Consider the following 15,405-nt stretch of genomic DNA (forward strand, 5'->3'; position numbering starts at 1 on the left):
CCCTCCGGCCACCCTTGCAACCCAATCTAATGAAATTCCAAGAGCCAGGCTCCATTTGCTTAATTGCTATTAATAACGGAACACCTTTCTCCGGTCAACGAAGCATGCACAGGCGGATAATCCGCGTGCACTCGCGCTGTTCGAAGTTTCGTCGGCTTGGAAAACCACTACCCTATACTCCGTTCGCATTAGCGCGTGTAATTTCGGTTTATGGAACCGGCCACAACCCTTCGACCACTTCATTATCCCGTCACGTTATATCGAGCTACTTAATCGCAAGAGTTTGTCGACCAGATTACAACGAAACGATCCCTGGCCGCGACATAATCGACGAACTTTCGAGACACCAATTTGATCAAGATCGACACATACCGATAAACCGAATCTTATCTATTTATTGTTCATAAACTGTTATTATAAGCAATCTTGTCTAATTTTTTCGTTTATAAACCATTGCCATAAGCTATACATAGAGTGTCAGTAATTGCGGTATAATCAACGAGAGAGTAATTATAAGTGAAAGAATATATTGAAAATATGGAATATGATTCCCCGCTTCTTGAGAAAATTAATTCTATATGTTATCATAAAAGTAAAAATAACGAAACTATTTGATAAACCATGGATTCTTATGCGGTATCATATTTGTACGAATATAAGTAAAACAGAGAATTTTGATAGCAGCTTGTTTCATTTATAAAATACGACAACGAATATTCTGCTTTGAATATTTTATATATCGCATATTATCTTACGTGTCTTTAAATTGTCTATAAATGCATAAAAATCCGATTAGAATATTAATGTCACGAGTAAATGGAATGTTAAATACGACAAATTTTAGTGAAACATAGTTATCTTAAATTGGCCCTAAAATGAACTTTTCCGTGCATAATGTGCAACAGTATAAACATGTTTCACTATTAGAAGATAATCACCTAGTTCCTATCCCGCCATCCTAATGTAGTATCGTGGACAAAGGGCCTGGGGAGTGTCGGGCGAATTATAAACAAGCGGTTGCGCAACATGTGCATGGTGAGGCTAAGATAAAACACACGAGGCTAAGACAAAAGACAAGGGGTTGCTAAGGGACAAAAACAAATTAACAGTCATTGTGAGTTGAGAAGTCAAAGTGTTGCTAGTGTTGTCGATAGAGCGTTGGATCCTTGATGACGAGATTTGCCAATTAACTATCTAATCGTCTTAATTATAATACGTTATTGTGATTAATCCACGTTAAACAACCATCGTTTCCTGTTTAATCAACATCTGTTTAATCCATTTATTGTAAATAAACTAATTGTAATAAAAATCCTACACTAATATACGAGTATATTTAAGTCAAAGACTGAGTCAAAAATGACCCAGCCATCGAATTCGCGAGGGTTAATCGAGAAACTTTCGGAACTGAAAGATTGAAGGGGGTGCAAGCGTCCAGATCTCCAACCCTCTTCCGTGTCTCTTCGACGTATCGGTTTCAAATCCAATCTTCCGTCTACGATTCCTTTGACCTCGCGAAAACGACGTAACATCACCCCCCCCCCCCTCCTTCCCCCGTCCTCTTTTGAGAAATCCTTTGTTCCCAGACGAAGACGATCGATTTAAATACAGTAGGGAACTCGATTATGGGGATGCGCTCGAGTGCGCGATTCCAAGATACTCCAAATCGTGTGTGTCAGCAGATGGAGAAGATGGAAAGTTCTTTTGAGATACGATTCGTGGGAAATGACGTGTGAGATGTATCGTTCGAGGGTATGGAATGGATTTCATTTGCAGTTTATTTATTTATGTGTCGTTAAGGGTCGTTTTACTTGTTTATAGACAGTTTATGGTTATTGTATTAAATTGATAATTTTGGGTAACTTAAGTATGAGTTGTCTATGTTTATGCAGTTATTTAATACATAATTTACCACAATTATAAATTGAGTTATGCATCGTTATACGTAGTAATTCATAGACGACTTTTTCTAAATTTTAACTTAAAAAGAAATAACGTTTTAATTCGTGCTTTACACGTTTCACTACGGAACGAAAAGGATTTCGACTTCTTTTAGAGATTAACCGTTGCCCGTAAAACACGTGAATTTCCAATATACAGGAAATCTACGATTCTATAGATATTTGAAAACTATGAATCTCGTAAAATCGTTCGACTAATTCTAATTAAAGAATTGGTGAAAATTGTGCTGTACGGGATGAACGATGGTGAAACTCTTTCATCGAAAGGTTGTCAGCTCATATTACAATTAATTGATCGGCTTATTAGCGTGTATTAAGGGAAGAAAATTAGTCGATTACGGGAAGACAGGTTGTCGATATCTCAAATATTAATTTCGTTAAAAGTTAAACTGGAGGCATTTCGATATTTCCTGTGTATTCGTTACAATGTAACAATATAGCTGGTGAACAACGCGATTTCCTTTGGTAAAAAATTCCATGTAGCGCGCCTGACTGTTCAATTAATTCCGGTAGTCGGTAGCATTGCACGTTCCGATATGCAAAAAGGAAATAACTGAACCGTATTTTATTTCACCGATTCCGGTACCAATTTGTTTCTCTCTCGTTCTGCGTCGGTCAAAATGAATTAAATCGAAACGAAATTCACGATCGGCACGCATTTTCATTTTAACATTAAGGGCGAAAATGCAAAACACGACGTTAACATTAAAGGATTGTCACGATCATTATAAATGCGATTATCCCGTTTTCATGTAATTTTCATGTACGTATCACCTTTTATTTAAACTACACCTTTTTCAATTCCTTTTTCAATTTTTTGCTTCCGAGATGTATTCGATATTTAACTATATTGTCAAGCAGTTTGATTTGATATTTTATGGCACTTATCGAGGGAATTTACGAATAATATATTATATATTAAGAAAAAAGAAATACAAACCTATAAAAGCTACGCAAAATATTATCGAAACAAATGGACGATTTTTCTCAAGAAAAGATTCGGCCTGGTTAAATCTTTTCTGATTGTTTCTATGAATTTTCCAAATAATCTAATATGTATAGCGACGTACAGGGAAACTTAAAGCGAATATACCTTACAAAAAAGAGGTTCGTATAATATCGAGTTACTTACAGACTTACCTACCTGTGTCTTTTACCATTATCGTAGTTTGTATTCCCTTGCGTATATTTTTTATCAATATAATCAATTTTTAATGAATTTTCAATTTACGTAACATATGTGTAAAAGACCTTGAATAAATTTCGTGCCTTGAAGATGTACATTTAGATTCTCATGGTATGTACGTGTCAAGTGTTTAACTCAACATTTTCGTTTTTAAATAAAAATAGTCGCCAAAGAGTAAACAAAATAAATTGAAAATCAAATAAAAATTCAAAGAAACATAGAGAGACATAGGGGTTTGCCGATATAAAAGTGTACAAGGGTGTCCAATGTCGATAAACAGGCAGCGATATTCGACTGACAAATAAACTTTGTGAAGTTCGAAACTCGGACTCGTTGCAACGCGCCAGTAGGGAGACGAATTTCCAATCGCGCGACGAGTACAATTTTGGATTTCAAGGTTCTCGCGTTTCTCAAATCTCGAGTTTCCATCGTGCGTTTCTCCCTATCTCCCTTTTCCTCCATCAGAACTTTACACACAATACACGGTCCATTTCCATGCTCCATCCGGATCAAAACTAACAATCGCCGGTAGTAAACGCAACTTCCGGGCAGAATCTTGGCAACTTGGTCTGACAAGTTTGCGCGAAGTAGCTAGCTCCGAAAATTTCGTAAACCCTCGCGAGGATTCTCTCCCTCCTTCCCCCCCCCCCTCTCTCTCCCTCTCTCGTTTTTCACCCTTACCCGGCCAATTCGATATCAGAATTTGATCAAATCCTCCCTCCTCTTCCAATTCGGTCACCCTCTGTTTCCAGACCCTCGGCAGATCGAATTCTTCCAGCTCGTGTGACATGTCGCCGAGTTTACTCGGCTCTAACTCCCGCTGCGTCGTGCGTACACAGGGTGCCGGCGTAAGTAACGAAGCTGGGTTAGCTGGGTTCTAAGGTAGTAGTTTCCTGGGCTACACGTCCATTCGGTTGATAGGTTGGTAGGAGACGCACAGAGGGTGTTTGACGCGTGGGTGAAGGTAACAGGCAGCTAGAACTAGATGGAGAGGAAATCTTGGAATATACGTATACATGTACGTGGATGCATTTGGGAATAGAGAGGGTGGTGGGTTCATTGAATGGCCCCTCGGGTGACTATGCCAACAAACCCTAACTAACGTAAATAAGATGTCCTAGGAGGGTGGTGTTGTCTCTCTGTTTCTATCTTCTTATGGTTCTCTCTATTTGACCTCGTTCCTTTATCTTTTTCTAGCGTATCGATTCTTAATTTGGGTTAGGTTTCACTTTTTTCCCTTTTCTGATCTTCCTTATCCCTCAGTTGTTTCCCTTTTTTCAATTTATTCTCCATGTTCTTTTAACATAAGCTTTTTTGGCTTCACTCTCTGCGGCATAAACCTTCTTGGTTCATTTTTATTCTCATCCTTTCTATTCCCTGATTTTGTCCCATCATCTTTCTCTCTTTCACCTTCCTTGTTTTCCTTTTATTTTTCACACGCATCTTCCGCCTCGAGTCACCTTCCTCTGGATATCAATTTTCATTCGAAGAAAAATGTCTACCTTTCTCTGACGCAGACCTTGATCTACTTTCCTTTCTCTTCTGAGCTTACTTCACCTTCTCTTCCTTTCTTCCTGACCCTTAAACATTCTCCCCTCCCTACTCCCCTTTCCTCTTCTTTTAATCTCCCTCTTTCGCAAACCTTCTTACCTTATATTTCTCTCTCTTCCCTTCTCATCGCCAACCATATCCCTCTGTCACGCTGCTTCCTGGTCCATTTTCGTGTACCTTCTTTTCCGACCCCTGACTGATTCTCAGGGTCGTTCTCTTACCCTCGAAGACGATTCTGATGAAGCCCCGGGCCAATTACCGGATTTCTTCGCAAAAACTTCGAAGGGAATTGCACGGACCAAAGCGGATGGACGTCATGCTTCGTCAGAGACGACGAATTCAGGGGCTCCGAGGGTCAGACAACGGCGTCCTATTGTAAATACACTCTGGGTAGGTTTACGAATGATATCGGGATGAATCAGACGAATTTGTAAAACGATCATAGGATGCATAAGAGTGGATTTTTTGGATAGCTTTGTGTACGATAGTCGTTGAATGGTCGTCGAATGAGTTTCGTATAACATCATAATGATCGAGGGCGCTACGATGAGTGGGCGGTTTCCCCAGCTATCTTCCGTTGACCTGTTATATGACGTAATAGTCGACGTGTTTCGCAGAGTCATAAATTATGGCGCAGTTTTTGGGGCCGACGACGTCCATTGTGACCAACGAAATATTGCCGCTACGGCGAGATATTAATGGTGTGTGATACATCGACAGAAAACAAAGTGGGAGAATTAAAAATGGTTATGGAAGTGGTGGATCTGTGATTTTTTTCGTTATTCTATTTATGGCCTGGGTATTTAAGTGTCTTTAAGAGAGAAAAATAATCGAACAGTATCGATCATTTTTGCATACAAATATAGTAAGTCACATTTTCTGTTCTATATAAGGTGGCAACTTTTAAATTCAATGTATGAATTATTCACATATTTTATTTTATTACGCATACATGCTCTGTTTTATTTGCTTTTTCAATTAAATTTATATCGTTGTCGCTGTCTGAAGTATTTCAAATATATCGATCGTCGTATCTAAACTGTAAATGTTTATGCAATTTTAGATCTTTACGCTAGAGAAACAAGATAATTGAACCTAGATGGGATGTATGTATTTTGGATGCTTTAAACCGACAAATCACAAAATACTATTAAGAAAAATAAATACAATCTCTTCTTCGTGTCTTGTGATTCCAAACACGTAAATACAATTTTCTGCTCCTGTACAACTCGTATTTATATTACTAAACTGCACCTACAGAACGGATTAGCTATATCTGAACTCGAACAGAAAATCCTGATTCCTTATACAAACAATTAAGATTTAACGATAATTGATATCGTTTATAGCAAAACTCATCAAGACTCGCCGTAGTTCCAACCGGAAATTTCGTTAAATCACGAGATAATGGAGCAACGATAATGGCCATTCGGAGGTAGGCAAGCATCCGGGGCGATCATTACCACGAGCATCTCATTTATATAATCGAACGTCTGCTCTTCCAGCATCTTATTATTCATGTACCAACTATGTAAGAAGACGAGAATCTTTCCATTTTCTCTCCCTTTGTGTCACGCGTTTTACTACTCCTCCTTTTGACCAAGCGATCCGGAAATGATGAATTCGCCAACCTTATCACGGCCATGTGCCGTTGTTTCCCTAAACGACTTCAACAAATAAGCTGTCTCGAACCAGGCTATTTCCCTCTCACGGGGTTCGTAATCCTTGTTTCGAAGCCAAAATCTGTCTCTCCCTCTTCGTCGATCGCTGAACTTCTTATCGCGAAACGAGAAGACCATAAGACCGAAAATTGGACTTTCCGTTTGAATCATCCTTCCCGTAAGCCCGAGAACGTTCCCCGTATTACGTACCGTTTAGTTTATTCGTTAACTACCTGACTTGCCTTGCGTCAACTCTTCCCATGATATTTTGAACCTGATGTTCCATTGAAAACGTGTAGCATTAAATAATAATAAGAAATAGAAGATCGAATATTAAAAAATATATTTTTCGGTGTTTCATATGTGTTATCGGAGCTTTCTTTTATTTTATTACGACAGCTTTCAACGTGATTCTTCCGATCCGATCTCTTCTTCTCTTCAATTTTTACTCTTCTTTGTTTTAAGAAATCGACAACAACGAAACAGAGACGCGTATACAGTAGATTTTAGAGAGACAGAAGAAAGAAGTTGTACACGAACTTTCTAAACTGCAACCTATGAAACCCGACAGACATTTTGAGTAAACGCGCGTTTTCTGAGACAGTTCATAATAGACACGGAAACTGAAAATCTCTATCTGCTACTAATAAAAATAACGCTATTTAGAATAATCTAATTTACAAGTAAGAGCGTCAGACATCAATCACGACCCATAAAAGTCTATCAAAACGTCGCCTAAAACGTCTTATTCCTCTAACCTTGCTATTTTTCACGTTGCATCAAGCCAATCGTCCAACATCGATCTACTACGTCGTAAAAAGTATCTCGGAAGCGTTCTTCCGCTACGTAACGCCCCCCAATTTTTGTCGTCCCTTAATCCACCCCCCAAGCACTTCGCGAAAACGCGTCGTGAAAGTTCGATACTTTGATAACGAGAGTCCGGGCCAAGTCTCGATTCGACGCATCTTCCACCTTAATTAAAGAAGTTTCTCTCTGAAGATGCCATTCCAGTGGCGTCCGACGACGGTATTTCCGCGTCCTTGACCCTACCACAGACCGGAAATTATATACATGTGCAACTGGCTTGCTTGCCCTCATCTCGTCTCACGAAACGTTTTCGCTTCCAGTTGGTCTCGCAAACGATGTTGTTGTTCCTCTTTCATCGAATTAATTGCCGTACCGTCGTATTCAATGTGCGAATATCTCGCCGCAAAATGGCTGTCCCACGAGCAAACAATGCTGTAAAGCGAGAACGACATCTTTTTTTAACAAGTCGTTTCATTTGACACAGTTTCAATTTTCGTAACGCGCGCCGGTTACGTCAGCCGCGAATTCGCATCACACGCAGCGAAATAGCCGGATGGCCGTGGCTTTTTCGGCGAATTGCTATGCCAACGTTGTTGATTGTTATGAGAATCAATTGTTCGGAACAGCGGTTGTTCTTCTTTGTCAATTTCACATGGATTACGCGTTTATGGATTTGCTTGTTTTTTTATACAACTTCAAACCGTTGGACAATGTTGTTTTAGATGGTTAGTTTTAATCGACGATTGAAATCAATTGCTGGGTTACAGGTGATGCAAGAGGGTTGCTGTTCGGCATTGTAACACGTTAAACTGAACCTAATGTAAAAGTCTCGTATAAATCTTACACGAGATATGCATTTTTCAAAGCAAATTCGAAGATTCATCTCTATTTCTCTATAGTTTCTATCGACAACTTGTTAAATTAACAATTTATATAAATCTCGTATGAAGCTACAAACCTAACACACATTTTTCCAAGCGTATTCTCGCATTATTCATAATTTTAATTACAAGCCTATTAAATTAACACCGGCTAATCCAAAAGTTCCGTACGAGTGTTACGTGAAAGTAAAAACCTAAGATTTACTCCTTAAAGCAACTTGGAAGATTTCTAACGCAAGTTGCAAGATTCCTCTGGCAAATTGTTGTCGATCCTTCCGTAGACACGCGTAAAGGTTTAGTCGGCTAGCGGCAGGAGAACACATGCCTCTCGGAACGTTTCCTAGTTAGACCAATTCCGTACTTTCGCTCGTCACGATTAATTAGCTTAATTCTGGCTTCCTGTTGTGCGTACCGGCGGGGCACCCAAGGATGGTTGCGTGTTACGCCGGCATAACCAGCCGCATTCCGGTGTCATAGTTGACGCACGTATGTTGTCGTAAAAGCACTCGTGGCATCCGCCAAGCGTCGCGAGGATGGGTGCCGCCGAGACGTCGATCTGCATTTCCGTGCTGTGCTTATACGTCCTCAGGGCTACACCACCACCACGTGCTTCCAATCGTATGGGTAAGAAGGTTGGATCAACCGTTGCATTCATTCAGATCGTCTGCAGTAATGGACTAACGAGAAGGATGACCCAATTGGTCGGATTTAATGTTATTCCTCGGTGGTTTTATTTTATAGTTATTTTATTTATAAATCTATCATTTCATTCGTGTTACACGCGTTTTCTAATGCAAGATATTTAAACGTAGTAAAATTTATTAGAATTTTACAATTGGTGAAACGAGTAGATAATTCAATACTTTGCTGACCAACAAACTAACTTTGAAAGTTATTAGTATAATCGCAATTTAGTTATAATTAATATGATCTCCTTATAACTTTTGCAGGTACTAAACACATACAATTAACAGTTGATTGTTTCTTTCATACTTTCTTTGAACAGATCTTACAGTAGCATATATGTAACAACTTCACCTAAATATCGTGTCATCGTTTACTTTACGCATCGTCTCCTTTAAAACCACTCGGAAGCGAATGCAAATTTCAATGAAGATATATCAACCAGTTAACCGATTGTGACGAGTATACACGTCGAACAGAAACTTTATTTCGGTGTGACACACATGTAATTGTCGTCGCTTGTATTTAGTTAAACACTCGACGATGGGACACCACGAGAGATTTCTAAAACTAAATTCCATAGTTAACTGGTTAAATAATACGCACGCCGATCTTCAGCGATCTGGATCTCACGAAAGTTCCGGCACATGCCTCGAGCTTTTTAACACATCGTCAGCCCTTCTACCAGACAGTTCACCAGTTTGCCAAATCCGTGGTCAGATCTTTCTAGAAAACGCTTATCGCTTTTCGCGTACCTCATGGGACATCGTGAGCTGCCGAGTATTTCCGACTAATCAGCTCCATACACGCGATCCTCTACGGTGGACAAGGACAATAGAAAGTGTCTCTTATTGTTAGAACCGCGCTAATCCTGAAGAGTATCACCGCTCAAAACAGTCATCGAGCCTAAACCTGATAACATTTCTGGTTGCGACTATCGGCAATACAATACTCTTGGAAATGGATCGACTATACGTCGACCTCGACGCGTGCATCTCCTCTATAAAGGAGTCGATTGTAACTGATATATTGGCATCGTGGAAACCGACCATGAGCTTGTTTCTTTTTCTAAATCCTAGAAATGTCTAAGTTCCTAAGCCTAACTTAACCCTTTTTCTACGTGCGGCAAAACTTCACAGACGCCCCCCACCCTCTGGGAGAAGGGCGGCTGATGATACCGGATTAACCTAACCCTAAGCTAAACCTAACCCTAACCTAAACCTAACCACGTAGATCCCGTGTCTCGTTCGAGTAACTCGTGGACGTTGGTGCTGTGCCACGAATAACTCGAATCGTTATGATTAGAGGTATACGAGTTGAAAACAGTTATGACTCACAATAATGCATTGTGGCAAGAGTGTATGTCGTGTAACTACGTCGTGAGTCAGAGACAATTTTCTACAACCCCTGTAGGTACACGTAATCCGCTTTCCCTCTTTGTATTATGTTACTTGTTCTACGATTGTTTCCCTTGAATTACTTCCGCGTATTTTTTCTACCTCTTGAAATAATAAATCTAATAGAAGACGTACTGGAGAGCGAACTCTCGTTTCACTATAATAGTACAGAGTGGAGAACTTTAATCGAAAGAATGAAAATGTTCTGCTACCAAGTTCAACTGAACTTAGTTTGCAATTCTCGGGCTGTAGATTAGGAAAATTTCATATTTTTGTAAATATCACTAAAGAGTAGAAGTTCGTTCTATGTAGTGAATATTATAATAATAGTTTTACTCGGAATATTTTACCTATATCGTATCAAAAATACCAAATTTAATTACCACAATTATTACAATATTATATTACCAATACTAATTACCAAAATTAGTTTTAAGTTATATTTAACTATAAATATCCGCGGGTAATTATTAATTCGTAGTAATTGTTACTCAAGATAAAAATTAACAATTTTTCAGTTGGTTAAATCTACGAGTACAAGCCTTTCCCTGTTTAAACAATCGTTACTTTGTGTACGATATTATCGTCAGCCTGCGGTTGCGCATATACTTGTGGCAAATTAAAGCTTCATTCACACTAGCGATGGCGGTACGGTCAGATCACGTTAAGTCATAGTTACCGATCAAAATCGCCTACATGTAATCCAATGAGAGCACACAATAGGCGATTCGGTTAAGTCAAATAGAAACCTGTTAGCCGTGGCTAGCGATCAAGACCGCGGTCAATAGCGGGGACGGAATATGGAGGATGAGCGTTTAATCGAATCTGTACGAAATTACAGCGAACCATATATATGATTTCAGTCGCAAGAAATACAGTGATATATCTGACAAAACGAAATTTTGGATCGAAACAGAGACGATATAACACTGTAAAATGAAAGACAGTGCAACGAGATTTTATCGTTTCCGATCGTTTAGTGTGAATGCCTCGGTAAAATCTCAGATTTTGATCAACTTGAAAGAAACTGAAAATCCTAGATTCAACTGTTAATGTGAATCAGACTTTAGAATACTGTCGAGACAATTTCTCCATGCTCCGTAGGCAAACTGGGTTATGTACATCCAAGTTTAATCCTTTTTACTATCATGAGATTCTAAAATATCAGAAGAAATTGTGAGATACTCAAAAAATCTCATTATAAACCTTATTATCTTAATTTATTGAAAATCCATTTTAAAATATAAGATAAATTTTTCCTTTTAATATTCTTATATGGTATAGGTTGGTACTTTTTAGAAATCGGTATATACATGTTATGGAAATTATTTCTTAAACGTCCCTTCTTTTGTGAATGAAAATAATATTTGAAAAAGGAAATACTTCAGATGGTATTACAGAAAGCAGACTTGATGGACGACATTTTTTCACCGTACAATGTGTGTATGGTGTATTCTAGAAAAGAGTCGTAAACCACAGACAATTTTTTTCCACTCCCGTGATTGCTCTTTGTTCCGTGTTCGCCGTTATTCTCTCTGTTTGCGCACATTTTTCTGTGTCAATTTGCACCACTTTTTACCCATTCTCGCCCACTGTTGCTCCCTGTGTTTGCTTCAAGATATGGTAGAAGTTACCGCAATATGTTTCAACAAGCGATTTGTATTCCTAAAGAGATTGCAGACACGTGGTATCGTTATAGATTTTAAATTAAGTATATTTTTCGTTGCAACGTAGCAATCATATTCTTAACATTTCCTTAGAAGGTAAAATTCTTCTCTTCAGCAGATATTTTATTTTCCAAGTAATATTTAAGTTTAATATAATTATATTTTATTTTATTTTATCATATGGATAATTTTGTCATGATTCTATCACCGAGAAATTTATTTATATCGGCCATAAGCTCTTGGTCTTCTTAAAATGAAAACTTACGGTCGAATCGCACATAATAAACGAACAATCGATCAATTTTCCTCCCTCGACAGCAACGTAAGATTCGCTAACTCACTAAAACCAGTAAAAAACTATATTCAGATAGTTATTTATATTGCGTATACTATAAATAAACATGCTATTACGTATATAGATACAAATAAACCTCAATATAAAATTTCACGTGCAAACAATTTCTCCCACTTGCAGCCCATCCCTTTAAATTTCGTTACACCCAAGGAACTCAGCTTCGTTGTCTCATCAAAAGTAGCCAATTTCACACCAAGGCACGGCACGATATCGAAAACGCGTCGTAAACACGCAGATCGCCAGGAAAATAACACCACGTAATTATCGAGCGGATTCAAGCGTGCGTTAGTCGAAGCGCGTTTAAAGATGTCTGGAAAAATCGGTGCCGATTTCCCGGAACGAGATGTAATCGGGTCATTATTATAGAATTACATGCAATTACCCGGCGCCGATTAATGCAGCGTACTCAGATCGCGTCAAGAAATTCCCCGCTCCTTTTCTGCTTAAAATTATACAAGTTCCATGTCTTTCCCTTTGAATGAAACCTCGCGTTAACGATCCATTTTGTGTCAGTCTAACGAGCGGCCGCGTCTCGATTTTGCCTGCAGCTTACGCGAAAGAACCTTCCTTGGAGATTATGCCAAGCGGGGATACACAGACGAGGCCAATCGGTTCCAGCATCATCCTGACGTGCAAACCGAAAGTCGACGACACCAAGCTGATCAAGGACATGCAATGGATCGACCCCCAGGATCACGTGATCGAATCACTCAAGTACGTACAATAAACGTTATAAATATATCCACACAGGACCTAATTTTTGGAACATAGGTTGGCTCCTTGCCATTGTATATGCAATGCAGTATATTCTCGTCTGGAAAGGGTTGTAACAGCGATAATTTGTGTAATGGTGATTGCGACGATTGTAGAAAGTTTATGGGGAATTTAAGAGGGTTGATTTTACGAGAGTACATTTTGAGAACAAATTACGCGCTTTTAACATCTATTGGAGATAGCTTCATTGTGCTTCAAATTGGGGATAGTTTTAAGTATTGCGGATAGATTGAGTTTTGCGACTGGTAAATCGATGTAGATTTTTGATATTTCTAGATCTAAATTCGCTTCGAAACAACGTTACTTCGTCTGAATGGACGAGACAGGAATAGAGTGACGGTAGAAAATTGTCTTCCAGATACAATTTAATCTCGTGAAGATCGTAGAATTTAATTGGAGTGAAACGAAATGAAAGAACGTCTTTTTCAAATTTTGCTTCTTGAGCTATCGTTCGTTTAATTATGAAAAATCAGCTGCTGGAGTAATAACGAGAATGAAAAATAATTCTACGGAGGGAAATTCAGCCAATTCCGAGGAATTTTAATTCGATTTATAAGTGTTTTTAAGTAAATTTAAAGGGAATTGATAAATAAATGCTGGTAAATTAATATAGTCTCAGTATCTTTTTAACGTAGACTCAATTCTAGCTATTCGTTCAATTTAAACGAAAATATGACAGGAATATTTGTTTAAAATGATATAATACGAGCCACTTCGTTTCTCCGAAGTAACTGAAAAGGATTACGTGCAATTTCGTAGGTGTAATGAATATTAAGACCTTCTGTAAACATCGACGCTTGACGTGCAATCATAACTCAAGCGGGATGTTGTGAGGCTGGAAAATAGAAAGAACAGTAGAAAGCGTTGTTACAACGCAAACAAACGTTTGTCAAGTCAGACGAGAATATACGAGCAAGGGAAGTTCACGCTTCCTAGCTTTTTTCGACAATAACAGAGCAGCCTTTAGCAGATAATTGGAAGAAGAGTATAATGGATGTGGTGTAATTTATGCAGATTCAAATATTACGAGTTTTCGTCAAAATTTCTGTCGAATATATAAAACCAAATGTTTTTCTCCTCCTCTTTTTGTATGAGATTTTGTGAGAAAATTGATAAAAGTAAAAAAATGTATTCTTTCTAAATTATAATCATATAGAAATATTAACATGATATCTTTATTTTTTTTACGATTGAATACAATGCTGAAAATACTTTATTGATAAAATTATCTAATCTTTTTCACAAATTTTTTTTAATCTTTATCATATTGAAATTGCTACTATAAGAAAACATACACGAATAAATATATAAAACATGTATAAATAGAGATATAGATTTAAAAAAAATTACACCTCATCCAATATACACGTCCAACTAACGCAACTCACATTTTTTTCCCATTTTTTTCTCTATGAGGATAACACACGAATAGAAACATCATCGACACATTGCACTAATTAAACGAATTTCTGTCACTTATTTTGCACACAGACTCGTCGTTTTACCGATGGAAAGGCGAGTATACAAAACTCCATTCAAAACTTTTACACCCTGTAGTGTCATTGCCAAGTCCCTCTCTGTTTTCCGATAATCGTCCCCCTTAAATAAATACTACATATATATATATATATACACACACACCAATATATAGATAGAATTTCCATTCACCGAAATTATTGTTAGAAAACATCCACTTTCTTTGTACGAATACACAGCCTCACGAAAGTATTTCAACGCTGAAAGGGTTTCGACTTGATTAATATTCATAATCACGATGTCGTCTCTCATAACAGTGCCAATGTAAAATGTTTCATATAACGTAAACAATAAGCGCGTAAAACTTTCCTACGATAGGTATACAAATACTTTCATGAGTCGATTCATGCAAATACCTGATAGATACCATCGAGCAACGTGCACACACACCATGCAACCATCAACCCTGTACCTTCACTCACCCCATGACTGATTTACGTCTACTACAGCCCCTCTATGGAGCTCTTAATTGCTGCAGGTCAGCCCGCGAGCTAAGCGTTGCTCATTAAGCCGTTCGAGAAAAGTTTCCGCCTTCCGTGGCCAAACTAACTTGTATTTGAATAGTTAAACAGAGCCAAACCCACTGCCTCTGTGCCACGTGTACCGTGTGCTACTCGTTGATATAAGAAAACCCATAGCCATGCTATTTGGAAGTTAAATAAGACGACGTTCGCCACACGTCATTCAATGATAACAACGGCCACCTGAGCAATTATATGCTTCCACCAGAGATGGATGCTGTTCGTGGAAGCAAAAGGGAAATTTCGCCGAATAAATTAGAATTATCGAACCATTTGAAATGATATTCTACCGCATGCTTGAAATCAATTCGATACTCAAGGCCAATTTCCTCTTTTATTTTATGGATATAGTGAGGATAATAATAGGGAAGTTGACATGTTATTTTTTTACTACAGCATTATTTATTTATAGCGTAATCGTGTG

General features: G+C 38.2%; 1 protein-coding gene across 5 annotated transcripts in view; it reads left to right on the forward strand.

Moving 5' to 3' along the window:
• Positions 1-15,405, forward strand: part of LOC126866767 (fasciclin-2) — a 170,950-nt gene that overhangs the window by 125,977 nt on the left and 29,568 nt on the right. For 2 of the 5 annotated variants that reach the window (XM_050620712.1, XM_050620717.1), the window contains exons 1-3: positions 8,516-8,671; positions 12,699-12,864; positions 14,416-14,439. In XM_050620712.1, the coding sequence (XP_050476669.1) occupies positions 8,581-8,671; positions 12,699-12,864; positions 14,416-14,439 (281 nt within the window). In that variant the 5' untranslated portion in view covers positions 8,516-8,580. Of the gene's footprint in view, positions 1-8,515; positions 8,672-12,698; positions 12,865-14,415; positions 14,440-15,405 lie in introns of those variants that run through there. The other 3 variants (XM_050620716.1, XM_050620715.1, XM_050620713.1) reach the window with 3 other exon arrangements.

This window comes from Bombus huntii, chromosome 6 (genome assembly GCF_024542735.1).
Source record: "Bombus huntii isolate Logan2020A chromosome 6, iyBomHunt1.1, whole genome shotgun sequence".
NCBI lineage: Eukaryota > Metazoa > Arthropoda > Insecta > Hymenoptera > Apidae > Bombus > Bombus huntii.